At 46.0% G+C, this 15,755-nt stretch overlaps 1 protein-coding gene across 4 annotated transcripts; it reads left to right on the top strand.

The window, feature by feature from the left end:
* The first annotated feature begins 1,023 nt into the window (after nt 1-1,023).
* On the top strand, nt 1,024-15,662 carry ING4 (inhibitor of growth family member 4). Of its 4 annotated transcripts, XR_009276646.1 has the most exons (10): nt 1,024-1,276; nt 12,491-12,562; nt 12,745-12,911; nt 13,116-13,230; nt 13,555-13,663; nt 13,974-14,121; nt 14,516-14,577; nt 14,795-14,969; nt 15,063-15,127; nt 15,276-15,662. XR_009276646.1 is itself a non-coding variant. In XM_058829975.1 (8 exons), the coding sequence occupies exons 1-8, from the start codon at nt 1,039-1,041 to the stop codon at nt 14,832-14,834; spliced, it is 951 nt and encodes a 316-aa protein (XP_058685958.1). In that variant the 5' UTR covers nt 1,024-1,038; the 3' UTR covers nt 14,835-15,662. The 4 variants fall into 4 exon arrangements, 1 of the variants encoding a protein (XP_058685958.1); XR_009276645.1 differs by having other exon boundaries at nt 14,795-15,127; XR_009276644.1 differs by having other exon boundaries at nt 15,063-15,662.
* The last annotated feature ends 93 nt before the right edge of the window (nt 15,663-15,755 follow it).

Raw genomic sequence — 15,755 nt, forward strand, 5'->3', positions numbered from 1 at the left:
ATATAAATAAAGGCATGGTGTCTAGGAAGATCTTTGGGAGGAAAAGAGAGGAAAAGAAATGTAATCACTTATCCTTGTGGCCAGAATCTGGGAGCATTCAGTCCTGAGCAATGGCTGCCATTATATAGACTGGCAGGAAAAAACAGGATGGTGTAGGGGGAGTAGGCAGGAGAAAGGTGGTTGAAATGTAGTATTTACCAAACCCAGTTCCTCCTAAACTATAGGATGCTAAATGAACTCTGACCTCTTGAAAAAACAATCCTGCATATCTTGGAACCTAAGGCTCAACAGAAGTGAGAGAATTTTGTCTCAGTTCCTCCATAATAACATGTGACTTCGCAGCACTGCACCGTGCATGTAGCCAAGGATGGCTGGGGAAGGGCTGCTGAACTCCGCAGGGCTCTAAACCTTCGAGTGGCTCGTGGTGTAGGGTCACGGAAGTGCTTCTGGCGTGATGAAGAGAAAGAGCACGGTCACATGTTTAACTTAATTCCCTTTGTTAGTCTGTTAGAAGTGTTAGGTTGTACCAGTCGTGTTGCAGCAGACACCATCCATCTCCGCTTAGGACACAGCAGCAGCTGCTCGGCACTGGTGGATTAGGAGGTGAATGGAAAACCATAGTAACGAGTCAGCATCACTTCCTCAGCCAGATCACGGAATGGGCCAGGTTGGAAGGGAACTCAGGGGGTCACTGCTCCAACCTCCCTGCTCAAGCAGGGTCACCCCAGAGCACACGGCACAGGATTATGTCCAGACAGTTCTGGAATATCTCCCAGTGAGGAAGACTCCACAACCTCTCTGGACAATCCATCCCAGCGCTCAGTCACCCGCACAGTAAGGAAGTTCTTCCTCATGTTCAGCTGGAACTTCCCGTGCATCAGTTTCTGCCCATTGCCCTGTGTCCTAGTGCTCGGCACCACCGAGAAGAGTCACGCTCTCCTTTTAGATGATTAGAGAGATGGAAGGGGTCCCCTGTCAGTCGTCTGAGCCTCTCGGGCTGAAGCGCCCCACCTCCCTCAGCCTTTCCCCGTAGAAGCGATGCCCCAGTGCCCCGGTCACCCTCGCTACCCTGGCCCGGGACCGCCCGGGGCAGCCCCGCAGAGCCCGAAATGGCGGCGGGAGCGGGGCGGAAGTGCCGGGACGGGCGGGCGGAAGCGGCTTCCAGTCCTGGCAGCGCCGCTTCCGGGGGGCGCGCGCGCGTCCGCTTCCCGCCGGAAGCGCCGCTGTGTGGGGCCCAAGATGGCGGCGGGGATGTACCTGGAGCACTACCTGGACAGTAAGAGCCGCCGGGGCGGGGCCGAGGCCGCGGCTGAGCCGGTCCGGGGGGCACGGACGGGCCGAGGGGCGGGGGCCGAGCGCTGCGCAGGGCGTCTGCGGGCTCTCCCAGCCCCTCGGGCGCAGCCCGGCCCGGCTGTCGGGCGCCCGGTCCCCGGGCCGTGCGGAGAGGCCCCGTCCCTGGGGCAAGGCTCGGCTGCAGCTGCTGCGGGAGCCGTGACATCGCAGCCCCGCGACTGGTTTGTCCCATGAGAAAGGAGCCCGGTGCTGCTCCAGCCGCCTCTCGGGAGGGGGAGCTTGGCTGTCAGTGGTTTCCAGGGATAGACATCGAGACAGAGAGAACTTTGGGATCTGTGGGGCGGTAGTTATGGTAGCTTTCTACGCTGTCAACTTACAAATGCAGCCCTGCTTTTCTGGCCGAAGAGGAGCTCTGTAAATGCTAATGGAGGTGGTAACGTTATCAGAGCCCTCCCATGGTACCTTCCATTTTACCATCCTGCCTTAAGGTCCTTAAAACTCCGTCAAACTCTGCCCTTTGGGGATGAGACTTTCAATGCATGTTTTACCCACGCGTTCCTAAAATAGCCAGGCAGATCCATCAGAGGAGCTGTTTCTCAATGAATAGGCTAACGAGTTAAGATTGAGTAACCTGTTCTTTGAGTAATGCTGTTCTCACGTTTTCCTGCTGGTCTGGTGCTGGCACTGGAGACAGGGGAGGATGTTCACGGGGTGGTGTGTTTAAAGCTGGGTAGTTCTGGTTATGTGTCTTCTGCTTCACTGTACCAGGCCAGTTAAACTTCTCACTATCTGTATATGCATGGAGAAAAATGGAGTTTGGCTCTTCAGATGTCTTACCACACCAGGTTTCTTCCAGCACAGAAGTGATAAGGTGCTGATATTGACACAGATGTCAAGGGTGTGTTGTTCCTTGTTTCTTCAGTTCTCCTTTGGTCATTATGAAAGGAAATGTCTCTGAGAATGTTCAAGAACCATAATAAATTTCAGTGAAAGCTGAAAAGAAGCTGAAGTTGGACAGGCAAGGATCTAAGAGCTTGAAGGAAGGAAGGAGGATGCAGAAGCCAGGAAGAAAAGTTGAGTAAAGAGGCAGGTTGGAGAGGAGCAGAGATTTTTGGGCAGTTTTCACTCCGTTGTAGAAGGCTGCAATTGACTGAGGCTCCTCAGCTGGGAGGACAAAGGCTGGGAAAGAGGAGAAAAGAGCAAATGCACAAGGAGTAAGTGCATAGGGAAAATGCAGGGTTTTCCTGCTGGGAGGACAGAGTGTATTTTGGGTAAGAGCTGCAGAGCAAAGATAAAAGAGTGAAAGCCTGGGATCTGCAGCTGGTAAGCAGAGATGAGCAGGATGCAGCAGTGAGTGTGGAGAGGTACAGTAGGTACCCAGCTGCAGAGAAGGGGAGGTTGGTGGCTGGAGAATGCTCCTGCCAAAGTCAAACACTTCTGGATCATGTCATCATAGTCAACTAAAATCAGCCAGCTTGGGAGCTCCTCTTCCTCTCTAGTACAGGCATGCAGAGGAAGTGCCAAACTCTTCGCTCTCAGCTGAGATTTGTGGTCCTGCGATTGGATTAGAGATTTGCATCCTGTTGAAGTATGAAAGTGATGTGCACAATCTAAAAATCCTTAAAAGTACCTGTTTACAAAGATTTTAGGAAGAACAAAACATTCTTTGCTGTGATGGTTTAGCCTTTTTTGCTTACTCTTAGATCTCTAAGGCCTTTTTCAGTTTTGTCTGGTGCAATACTACTTGCTGTTATTAGCTAATCATAAGACACTTGCTGTCCTTATTCTAGATGTCTTTCAGGAAAGCATATATGAATTGTGATCCTTAGAGTCCAAGAGCACCCATCACAGTATTTAATAAGTTAGGCTGCTGATAGGTAGTAGCATCTATTTCTAATTACCCATATTGTTTTTCTCTAAGCCTGCTCTCCTCTCCTGATGTTCTGCCTGGACTCCTGACTCTGTGAAAATGCATACAGTATTTTAGACACGAGTCGTCTTCTTGATGCTGACTGATGGACAGCATTCAGTTTGCTACTTGCCGCTCCCCTTTTTTCCCCACATTATTTCAGTGTTTTAAAAACATCCAGTTCCATTCTAAATCCTATCCTAAAACTTCCTGAAATTTGATAGAAATAAATCATCCAGAACTTTTGGTCATCTCTTATAAAAAGTGTCTAATTCTTAATTTACATCTGTGTCTTGGAACGGAATTCTTTTAGTATTATATTGCTCTTGCAGACACAGCGACACAGTTTTCAATTGAATGTCTTTTTTCCTCCCACAGAGATTCTCTTTCATATGGTTTTCTATATGGATCTGCTCAGGGAGTGAATGAGGAGTGTGTGATGAAAGGGTAGTTACTTGTAGGACCTCTTCATATCTTTGAATAAAGGAAGGTGTATAAGGAATAAAGTGAAAATTGTAGGAAGAAAAAAGGTGGCCTCCTGTTTGAAGGAACTGAATATCACTCTGACTAAGTGAGCTTGATGTTTTTATTTATGTTGTGAGTCCCACTTTATACAGGTTTTCCTTGCTTGGATTGTGCTTCCCTCAGATTATGAGTGGAAATTTTTAGTTAGAGGAGCAGATGTGCAGAATGCTTATAGCTGCAGCTGGAGTCTGCCATGAACAGATAATTCTGAAAAGTCATGCTATGAAGCATTTTTGCACATTTCAAGAGGAGAGTTTGGCTGGCCTTCTTGGCTTTAATCTCTTGGCCTCAGTAAATCTCTTGGCCTTCATTCTGTTGGTGAGGGAAATGGGCCACTCCACTGCAGCATTGTGAAAACACTTTGGTGTCACAATAGTGAACACCTTGAAAAGCTGATTACAAAGTCAGTTTTCAGACTGAGCTCTCAATCTGAGCATGTGACTCTGTATTGAGAAAAGAGAATAAAATAAAACTTTGAATTAATGCTCAGTCACTGGGAATGAGAAATACCTTGTATGAAACATCATGTGAAAGGTAATTAAAAACTGTATGTTAAAATGCATGAGCAGTCTGACAAAGCCAGGCATACAGCCCCAGTTGCTTCAGTTCATATATTTTGAGCCCTCTGCTTTAGACATCTCAAGTTCTTTTACATTTTATTTTTTTTTTTTGTGAAATAGCCAAGTTAAAAAAAGTTCTTTGTAAAAGGTGTCTAGAATCTTCTTGGGTATTTCAGCAGCTTTCAAGTCCTTTCTGTAATTTGAAACTGGGTTTAGACCTAGGATTAGGCATGCCCTTTCCTTGGCTTTAAGTTGTTAATTACAAAGCAGATCTGTCTGAAATGTGTTATGCTCTTGGCAGATGTTTTTGCAGCAGAAAAATATGCACATTCCTTCTGTGCTGAGCATCCTGACAGAGAAACTTTGTATTTTGTCTACTCTGATCACCTTCATTCCTTCATCCTACTTACCGAGCCAAAGGATTCAGGGAATGGGAGAAGAGGAATGTGTCTTGTTCCACTTTTCTTCCTGGGTGTTTTTCTCCAGTGGCCGAATTTAAACATAAAAAGATTTCCATCTCTTCAAATTTGTCATATTGTCCTCCTTCTGGTTTCTAAACCCTTTTATGCCTGGTTTTGAGGGGAGAAAGCAAGATTAAAAAGTGCTTTCCCTCAAGCAGTAACGAAGTGCAGCTTAAGTAAGGGAAAACCTGTGGATGCAAAGGAGTTAGAGATGTATAAAGGAATGGAGGAAGAAGAAGGAAGAAAACAGTGTTTTGTGATTAAAAGATGGAATGTGCATAAAGACTCACGAGAGGAATTTGTGCTTGCTTGAGCTTGAGTTGCTGTGCTTGGCCCTCATACGGTGTTAGAAATACTGTTGTGGAGGCTTTGAGGGGCAGAAAAGGGATAATGTGATGAATACAGCTTTTCCAGAAGGTGAGATGCAAACCCTGAGTTTTCTTCATGTTTGGAAGTTTCAAGAGCTCCTTTGTGAAAGGCATCATTAAAGAACACATACCCAGAAAACAGTCCCAAATCAAGTCTCTGTTTACATGTGAGCGTGCCATGAGTGCAGAGATTGTCTTTACAGTAGAGGGAGCTGCTGTGCAGCCACCTGTGTTTTCTGCCATCAGTGCTTCCCTGTTTTGCCACCCAGTGGGTGCCAGAATAAAGTACATGAACATAGTGACAACACATGAATAATCTTTCATGGCAGCATACCAAGGCATGTACCTCCCCTCAAAAACAAGAACTTTTTCCATCTTCCCTGAGGAACTAAAGCCATCATTTCATCTAAATTAGACCTAAACATCTGGGAGAGTCATGAGTAGCAGGTAACCTTGGTGAGAGGCAGGAGGATGTCACAGACTGGGCTGTTCAGACAGCTCCAATACATTAATTCTGATGCCTTGGAGGCCTCCAGTCAGGACCTGTTCCAGGAGCAGGCACTAGGATGTATCTGCCTCAGCGCAGAAGGTGATGGAGGCTTAGATGAGGAGATCTCAGCTGGTAAGTTAATGTGGTACTATGTAGTCAGTTTACCTTGGGGTTTTCCCCTTTTTTACCCCGGTTAGGGAGGTATTACGTTTCCTTTGCTCCTTCTATTTGCATTTGTCAGGAGGCACATAGAGATGCACCAGCTCAGGGCTTGTCACTCCTAGAAAACTTAAGCCAGCATAAGCACAGAGCAACAGAAGTAGCACGTGTCCTCATGGCAGTCATCTTCTTTCTCCTGCAGCTGAATGGGAATGTCCTTTCATTCCTTGATAACATTGGCTAACCTGGTAAAACAGGATTATTCTTTAAGAATAGCTACATCTGCCTGGATTTTCCTCTGTATGGATTCATCAAATGAGGCTGTGATGAGTATCATCATCTTAAAGCTCTTAGAGAACAGGGGTATGATGTTGAAAATTGCTGTAGGCAGGTCCTTGATTCCTTCCCAGACCTGGCTATGCTCCAATTTCCCCAGCAGTTCTTTTATCTCTTGCATTCCCTACCTTCATTACTCTTATCCCCTCTGCAGTGTAGCACGCAGCCATATCCCCTGTCCCTGCCTCTACAGTTTCTCACATCATTCTTCAGAAATGCAAGTCTCTTAATAAATCATTTCTCTGCTTGTCACTGTTTTAGTGTAGTGAAAGATGCCTTTCACCTTTACTGAGACTGGATTAGTTACACCTGTGATGCACCACACGTGATCTATGGAAAATTACAAAAGATTTCATGCAGGGGAGAGAATTTGGTGATTCATAGGCATCATTTGTTTCTGTGTGAAAGCTACTGGCACAGCCCACACTGAGCTGATACATTTAATGACCAATTCATTTAGAATTGGTTTTGTTATTGGCTGATTCTTTTATTGGAGCTGATGCAAGATGGCTTTACATGGCAAAGCCTGCTGTGTTTTCTCTATAGTTCTTCACTTACACAACTGCAAATCTGATGTCATTGTTTTGGCAAACAGCCCTGTGATCTCTTTGGTGGTTGTCCCTGCCCTTGGAGGTCTGTGGCAGGCTGGAAATGCCTGGAGTGTTGCAAGTCTTATTTGTTGTGTCAGTCTTCCAAGGCCTCCAAGCTTTTCAAGTCAGGGTTGATCTTTGACAATAAAGATCCCTTTTCTGAGACTTAAAACATTGCTTGCTGTCTTGGCAGTGGATGCTGTAGCATTGAGCTACTGTAGTAAGACAACAAAAAGAGCCCTCCCTTCCTGAGAAATGGGCCCACACTTTGGGAGAGTATTGGGTTTCCATGGCTGACTGTCACTGTTGTCTGTCACTGCTGACTGGTGCCCATGTCTTTGGACAGTGTCAGAAGCAGATGTGCTTGGGTGGACTCGTGTGCAGTACATTGGCCCAAAGCTTGGGATATGTGATATGGCCACAGAATTCCCAAGTGGCTGTGGCTAAATCAGTCTGCCAGTGCACCTGAGCTCCCTCTTTGTAAAACTGTAGGTAAGGGTTATCCCTTACCAAGGTGTTGTGAGGATAATGGGACAGGTTAGGATTTTTTATTGCAGCAGGGATGAGCCATCTCTGATTTAGAGGGAAAGGGATATATTGTGTTCAAGCACCGATTTCAGTAAACTGCGTAGGAAGGTGATTGATTACTTAAGAACACAGGACAGAGTAGAAGCAGTAGTTTAAAAGGGTGATACACTCTGAAAGGAGGGATAAAAAAAACACCCTGCCCCCTAATGAAGGAGCAAGGAAGCTCCTGAAGATTGCAGCAAGCCAGTTGTTCTGCAGTGTACTTCAAGTGCTACAAAATATGAGAATCCTGGAGTACCGAAAAGTCCAGTGTTCCTCCCCATCCAGCTCCCAGCCAGTTTGCAGTCTTGGGGGGCAAAGAACTTACCCTCTCATTGTGGCAGTCCCTGGCACAAGCGGGATTTTTTGTTTTAATTGCCTTCAGCAACATGGTGTCTAAAGTGTTTGCTGAAATCTAAGCTGTTCAATAAAGCAACTGTGACTATGTTTCAAAATGTATTTTCCCATTTTTTAATAAAATTTAAACATGCATCTAAACATGATGGGTGAACAGATGTCTTGGGAAGGCACTGTGTGTTTGGATGGTGCTTGGTGCTGTTTTTAGGACTTTGAGCAGCACAGATCCATTGTTTGGCACAGCACAGACGTGCTGCAGAGGATTGAAGCACAGTTGAAGTTACCAGGCTGTGTAGGCTCGCTCTCTGCATTTGTGTGTCACAGGTAACATCTGAGTTAAGTAGCTGACGTTTAAATATCAGTTGCCTGCACCTGACACCCCACGTGTGTTTCTAAAAAGAGGTAAATAAAATAATAATTATTGGAGAGGAAAAACAGTGGTGTTGGATTCTGACTTTGGAGAGAGAGTGCGTGGTTCTTAAGGGAGAAGACAGCATGGTTATGGATGTCTGTGGAAGAATGAACGGGGGAAAGAATGACAAGGAAAGAGGAAAACAAAAGAGGCGAAAGAAGAATGGGTTTAGTGAAGGGATAACATTTGAGGAGAGGAAAGTTGAAGGTAGGTAGAGAGATTTTAGCTTGTGATCAGAAATTAAAACAAGGTAGGAAAAAGAAGGGGTGAAAAAAAATTCACAGAGAGAGCCGCAGCAGTGATTTTCAGGATAACCATACCATGAGAGGAATCAGTAGGGCTGCACAAGGCTTCTGTATGGATCTGTGCAATGAGTCCATTAGGAAAAGCATTGCCAGCAGGGTGAGGGAGGGATCCTGCCCATCTACTCAGCCCTGGTGAGGCACATCAGGTGAGGCACAACCATTTCCAGGCTCCTCATTAAACAGAGACGTGGAGCTCCTGAGGTGTGTCCAGCAGAGGGGAATGAGGATGATTTGGAGACTGGAGCATCTCTCTTATGAGGAAAGGCTGAGGGAGCTGGCCCTGTTCGGCCTCGAGAAGAGATGTCTGAGAGGGGGCTCACCAGTGTCTGTATCTGCAGGGAGGGTGTTGGGGTGGATCCAGGCTCTCCTCAGTGGTGCCGAGCACTAGGACACAGGGCAATGGGCAGAAACTGATGCACGGGAAGTTCCAGCTGAACATGAGGAAGAACTTCCTTACTGTGCGGGTGACTGAGCGCTGGGATGGATTGTCCAGAGAGGTTGTGGAGTCTTCCTCACTGGAGATATTCCAGAACTCTCTGGACACAATCCTGTCCCGTGTGCTCTGGGGTGACCCTGCTTGAGCAGGAAGTTGGACCGGATGACCCACTGTGGTCCCTTCCAGGCTTACCCATTCGGTAATTCTGTGATACAGTTGCATTAATGCCAGCACATGCTTTAGGCCAAGCTGCTGGCCTTGCTAGCACTTTCTTCCCTGTACATTTTCACCATCGTCCTGTTCCTTTCTTGCTGCTGTGCCATTTGTGTGGAAAGAGGCCCTTATTTTCCTTATTTTTTTGTCCATCGTTATGTATCATCACTCTTCTCTAGTGATCAAAGATGCCTCTAGGGTTTTTTTTCTTTACAATTATCAGTTTCATAATCTGAGAATTACGTGGGTATTTTATGATAGATAGCATTTAGTCATTATAATTTTAGGTGAGTCTTACTAAGATGAAAGAGCAAAATTAATTGTAGAGGAAAAGAAGGAGAAAAGCAGAAGGAAATTAAATTACATAAATGACATTAATATTTTTAGAAAGAGTGAGGAAAAGTGCGGTGGTAGGAATGAGGAAATGGAGACTCACATCTATATTTTTTTTTTAATGGGACTTAGAGAATGATAATGTCTGATAGCCAGCACAGCACAGGTCAAGCAATTTCAGCAAGTGTTCTGGCCCCTGTGATAAATTCTGTGATGAAGAGAATCACTTCTGTTTAAGGCTATGCAAGAGCTTTGGAGTTAAGCTGCAGATAGTAGGAAACATCCCCACAGCTAGATTAAGTTATGTACCATACAAATAATTTGTTGCTCAGTTATAACTTGCTTATCTGCAGCTTTATCTTGTTATGCTTTTTGTTATTGCCAGACTCTCTCTGGATCATAATTTGTAATGGTCTGCTCAGCTTCCTTCCATGTTCAGTTGAACAGATAAAGTATCTTTGTAGCAGTTCTGATTATAAAGTCACTGTGCTGTCACTCGTTTCATTTTCTCTGTTTATTGACGAAGCAGTGGCAGAACATTTGTCCAATAATAGATCTGCAGAGTGAAGTGTTTTGCTGTGGTTTTAGGAAATCATTTTGCTGGTTTTAGCAGAGAAGGAATTTAACTGACAGGGGTTTGTCTCGTTAGCCCCGGTGGAAGCCTGCCCAGCTAATGAGCTCCTGGAAGATCAAGCTTAAATGATCCAGCCATGGTGCCTGTGCTGAGCATTTGCTCAGCCAGAGCCAGGTGACAGCTCTCCCCACACTGCCAGAGCCCCCGGGAGCAGAGGGCTCTGCACAGCTGGAGGCTGGAAATGAGGCAGGAAATGAAGCAGGGGAGCCACTGGCCTGGCTGAGGGGCCAAGCGGCTCTGGGGAGAGAGGGGCTCTCAGGGGTGGGGGCACAGGCTGAACCAGCAAGGCCAGGCACATAGAGGCAGAAGAAAGACAGACAGATCCTGTCCAGACGAGGGCATGTTCTGGCATTCAGTGGTGGTGACAGATTTTTACAGCAGTGGCTGTAAAAACTAGAGCACAGTTCTTTGAGGTTGTGTAGCAGAATCAGACTCCTGCTTGAGTTTCTCCTGGTGCAAAAACATCACTGTGAAATGTGACAGAAACCTCGTGTGGGGTTGTTCTGCCCACAGAGTTGTGTCCTACTGGTTTTTGTGCTGGCTCAGGTGCTTGCTCTATCTAAAGTTTTCTAGCCCTGCTGAGGGAAAGCTGACAGTACCTGGTGGAATTTGTGCTTTTACCATCTGTCCTTTTCAGAAGAGAAAAAGAAATTACACTAATCTTTTCTAAAAGCCACGAAGTCAAGAATTCAGAAGCTGTGATCTTACAGGATTAATAAACTCAATATAAACTTGACATATTGTGTGCAGTGCAGGAAGAGCTTCTGTTTTCCTCTAGAGGATACCTGTCTTGTCTTCTGCAGCGGATGCTTTGGAGAGGAATGAAAAGCAGCATGCTGCAGTATGACCCATGTTTCATTTGCTGTATAAATTGAAAGGTTTAGAGTTGATGAGGCTGGGGATTGCAGGAAGGAAAAAGGCACGGTCTCTAGATTCCCAAGCTGGATTTCATCCCTGCCATAAGCTCCCTCTGTGAGCAATAATAATTTTCGGCATTGTGTCCCCATCGTGTTCTGAGATGCTTTTTTGAACCGTAGGGATGTAATCCAGTAGTCAGCTGCTTAAACCTTGTGTGAAGTCTGTCATGCTGAACAAACATGGAAGTATCAAATTCAGGATGTGCCGACAGACTTAATTTTGCTGCTTAGTAGTTTTCCAGAATTCGAATTTGCACTGTTAACTGTCCTTGAATGCAGGGGGGTGATGGGTATGTGCTGTGGATCATTTATCTGGGTACTTAAGGACACCTACTATCTGAGCATTTCTCAGGTAACTAAATCAGAAATGGCAACAGAAATCTGTTGAAGCAGCAGCTTGATTGCTCCTAAGGATTCTATAGGTAACTTCTTATTATGCTGTTTGGGCAAAAATCTAAGTAAAAGGAACAACTTCTGTGCAAGGCTCACAGTTTGTTGTATCTTTTATGGGAATTAATTTTAGGTCCTGTTAAGTAGTACTTGTTAAAACTTGTTAAAACCTTCCTCTTGCATACAGAGCCTTCCCTGTCAACTGGTTGCTCTTCAGGGAAGTGAAGAAGCATTCATTGCTGTAGAAATATGTGCAGTGAAAATAGAGATTGCTGCCTGGGCTGTGTTAGACAGCTTTGGTGATGGCCAGACACACCTTCAGTTGCACTGCCTGTGAGCTGGAGAGTGAGTTCAGGAAGCTCAGACATGCTTCTGTTGTGTTTGTGAAGAGCTTTTCCCAACACCTTTTTTTTTTCCAAACTTTCAAGAGATATTTATTATTTTTATTAGGTATAAAGGTGACAGTAATCAAGCTTAGACTTCAGGTTAATGCAGTGACACTAGATCTCATTTTGATTAGACAGGCATGGAAAAATGAGAATTGTTTTTATCAGCTTTGCCAGTTGAGCATCTGGTGATGCCTGGGGGGTGAGTAGCATAGTGCATTGAAAATTAATTGACTATCAACTTCACATTGCTCATTCAGAGCCCTACAAATGTTTATTATTCACAATGTGTGGCATCCTTCCAGCTGTTGGACAGACCACCCTGAGATGACAGTGCAGAAGGCACAGTAAGTCACAAATCACGAAGGGTTAAGACTGCTTTCTGTTCCACATCCCATCTCAGGCTTGATCTTTGCTCTGCCCAAAGTGTCTACTATCCCTTTACTTTTCAGTGAATTAGCATTTGATCAACTTCAATTTTTACATCCTTGTGTAGAAATAACTAAATGGCTTTATTTACCAGCTGTTGTGTGGTTTTTTTCATTACTGAGTGGAGTTTTTGGATGGAGACATATTATAGTGACCGACACTCATTACAGATTTTGGGTTTCTGCTTTCTTAGTGTGGACCTTTCTGCATGGCAGCAGTTTTCTGCAAACTAATATGTACTCTAGAACTATGTTTCTGCATTAAATATATCACATTTTTATCATCTGTCTCCTTTGAGGCCAGCAACAAATGGAAGCAGGCTGATATGCACCAGGAGTGTGTGTGTTACTGGTTAGCTTCGTTCCTGCCTTGGTATCATGGACAAGAACCTGACTTCTCCATCTTCTCCTTTCTCTGCAGGTATTGAGAACCTGCCATTTGAATTACAGAGAAACTTCCAGCTCATGCGAGATCTGGATCAGAGGACAGAAGGTGAGGGTTGGAGATGGTTTTGTTGCCAAGACAAAGAGTACATAACCTGACCAGCTTTGCTTTGCCTTTGTCATGGGGATCTCCAGGCAGGGGAGGAGGCTTGGAGCTGCTCCATTCAGTCTCTCCTCATGGAGGGCACTGTATGTGTGGTGTTCGTGTATTTAATGGTTCACTTGTTTCAGACCTCAAGTCAGAGATCGATAAGTTGGCCACAGAGTATATCAGCAATGCACGGACTCTGTCCTCGGAGGAAAAGCTGGGGCTTCTCAAGCAAATCCAGGAGGCCTATGGAAAGTGCAAGGAATTTGGGGACGACAAAGTTCAGCTGGCTATGCAGACCTACGAGATGGTATGAAGGGAAGTGTCTTGTGCTTATCATGTGAACTAAAACCGCCCATCTCGAAAGGCCCTGATCTCTCATTTGTAGGCCATTCCCACTCTTGCTCTTCAGCTCTTTAGAGCAAGCCCCCTGCTTCTTTGTCCCCTCTTTGTCCTCTCTTTGCCTTCCTGGGCTCTGTCCTGGGGTAAGCCCTGGTCACTGCTGTCTTTGCAGGTTGATAAGCACATCCGGCGGTTGGACACAGACCTTGCTCGCTTTGAAGCAGACCTGAAGGAGAAGCAGATAGAGTCGAGTGACTATGACAGTTCTTCCAGCAAGGGCAAGAAGAGTGAGTACCACCACTGGGCTGCAGATTGATTCAGGAGGCAGCCAAGTGACTGTGGAAGTGGTGGGGATGAAGGCAGGCACTGGAGTGGTGCAGATCAAAGACTGTTGCGCTGGAGTCTGAAGGACAGGTAAAAAGATGGTGACCTGGGCTCTTCTTGTGTGAGCTTATTCAAGGCCGCTAGATAAATTAAGATGGGATGCAGGGCCCAAAGCCAATACACATTCCAAAGAAGGAGTGTATTTTAGTGCTGCAAAGGTTGTCACTGTGTGTCAGGTGTATGTTTTGGTGGGTGACAGATTCAACGCATTTTTCTCTTCTTACCAGAGGGCCGAGCCCAGAAAGAGAAAAAAGCTGCCCGTGCTCGCTCTAAAGGGAAAAACTCTGATGAGGAAGCACCAAAAACTGCCCAAAAGAAGTTGAAGCTCGTCCGCACGTGAGTGTTCAAGGGACTTGAGGAAATGAGAAGCAGCACCAGAAATTAGATCAAGGCAGGCCTAGCCAGGCTTCCCTGAGATCCCCAAACTGGAATTGTGTGTCCTCTGTCCCTTCTTGGGGAGCAAGAGGAAGAAAACGTTTTTACTCTTTAAGGGGAGTGTGGGTTGAAGAGGAAGGCAGGTCCCCTTGGGTGTATGTACTTAAATGAGAGAAGTATCTGTCTCTGGCAGACAAGGGCACTGCTGTGGGACACATGAAGGTACTCAGAGCCAGTTACTTTGCTGACTTACTTTGTTCTTGTCCTGCAGTAGCACAGAGTATGGGATGCCTTCAGTCACCTTTGGAAATGTGCACCCCTCAGATGTACTGGATATGCCCGTGGACCCCAATGAGCCCACTTACTGCCTCTGCCACCAGGTCTCCTATGGGGAGATGATTGGCTGTGACAACCCCGATGTAAGAGCCTGCACGTGGTGGGAATGGGGGGAAGTGGAGTGGAGTCTTGCATGGAAAGTCTTGTCCTGCTTGGCTGGGGCCTGAGCCAGCAAGCCGTGCCAAGGAGAGGGCGTACCTCAGGTAGTTGGGATGGGCAGAGGTGTGCCTGGCAATGACCTCTGAAGTGCCTCTTTCTTCAGAGTTTTCCTTAAAATGTTTTCTTGTCCCTAAACTTAGCAAGGGAGAAGGGGCGTTCTCCTTGCTAAGAGTGTGTAGGTTGGGTGTGAGTATTCAATCCTTGATCACTGCTAGGGATTTAGGAGTTTGTGATTAAATGCTGGGAAGCTCTGGTAGCCCAGAAGCAACAATTTGAAAAGGAAACTGCTCTTTAACTGGCTGCTCTTCATCCCAACAGTGTTCCATTGAATGGTTTCATTTTGCCTGTGTGGGTCTGACAACAAAACCAAGAGGAAAATGGTGAGTGAAGCAACTTGGGGGGCCCCTTGGCTTTTGGAAAGAGGAGGTCCTAGGTGGCAGGGGGAAAAGTACTATATGTACACACTTAGAAGATATCATTAAAAGGAAAATGTGAATTAAGACTTTGTCAGGGACCTTGGAAAACGTCTTTTGGGACCATGCACTTGAGGCTTATGTCATGCCCTAAATGTTAGCTTTGTGCTTCCCTTTCTAATAGGTTCTGCCCTCGCTGTTCCCAGGAGAGGAAGAAGAAGTAAATTCACATGAGACCTCACTACTGCTGCAGGAGCTCTCTTCCCCCTGCCAGGGCCTCGTCCCAATTCCCCCAGCCCTTGGGGCCTTGGCTGAAGGGAAGTCTTGCCCTGTTTGTGGTTTGGGCCATCCCTGGAATGGTGTGTACCCTCACGGTGGTTCCTGTGTGTTCTGTATCCCTGGTTGCTTCTGAGTCCTTAAGGGAGGCCCTCTCTGTGTACTGTTCCAAACAGGTCTCTGAACCTCAAAGGGAATGAATGAGGGCACCAGGGTAGCCACCAGATTCCCAGGGATTCAGGTAGCCCCTGATTTTCCTTGGCTTTCCTTCAGCCTCCTCAGAGTTCATTGCCTATTCTCTGCTTAGAGAACAAGGCTATGGGATGGGGGAAGGAAAGGAGGTAAGTCTTCAGCATTTTAGGTCATTCATTTTCCTGGATCTTTTTCAGGAGAGAGGGAGTAACCAGGCTACTTCTTAATCTAGTGGGCTGGTTGAAAGACTGAAAACCTGATGTGCTCCCTGTCTTTAACCATTCCACTGCTGGCTTTGAGCAGCCTCTTTTGTTGGGGAGAGGAGGAGGCAGAGGGAGTGTTTAGAGCTAGCTTTGTCTCTCTTATTCCTGGGGTAAACCTGCTGGTCTGGGAAGCACACTGTGTGAAGGAGGAAGAATTTCTGACCACGTGGGGAGAAACGGCTTGGTCCTGTCTGTCTTCCGGCTTCAAAATTCTGCCTTCCTCTTGTGTAGTGGTGCTTCTCCATTATGTTGATGGTGGGAAGTTTGGGGATTCAGATCCCACTTGTATGATACAGAATTAAATAAAATTCATTGAAACAAGTGCTCTGTTTGCCTTGACATCACCTCCAAAATAAACTGCGGCAATTGGTCTCTCTGGTTTTTCTTTCTCTCTTAGCTCTGCTTTTATTGTAA

The sequence above is a fragment of the Poecile atricapillus genome, chromosome 1 (genome assembly GCF_030490865.1).
Source record: "Poecile atricapillus isolate bPoeAtr1 chromosome 1, bPoeAtr1.hap1, whole genome shotgun sequence".
NCBI classification, from domain to species: Eukaryota; Metazoa; Chordata; class Aves; order Passeriformes; family Paridae; genus Poecile; species Poecile atricapillus.

Bases quoted from the DNA above. Each gene is read 5' to 3' on its own strand.
- ING4 (XM_058829975.1), top strand. From the start codon at position 1,039: ATGCCCCAGTGCCCCGGTCACCCTCGCTACCCTGGCCCGGGACCGCCC. The intron at 1,277-12,490 runs GTAAGAGCCGCC...CTTTCTCTGCAG, and splicing joins CCTGGAGCACTACCTGGACA to GTATTGAGAACCTGCCATTT. The intron at 14,122-14,515 runs GTAAGAGCCTGC...TCATCCCAACAG, and splicing joins TTGGCTGTGACAACCCCGAT to TGTTCCATTGAATGGTTTCA.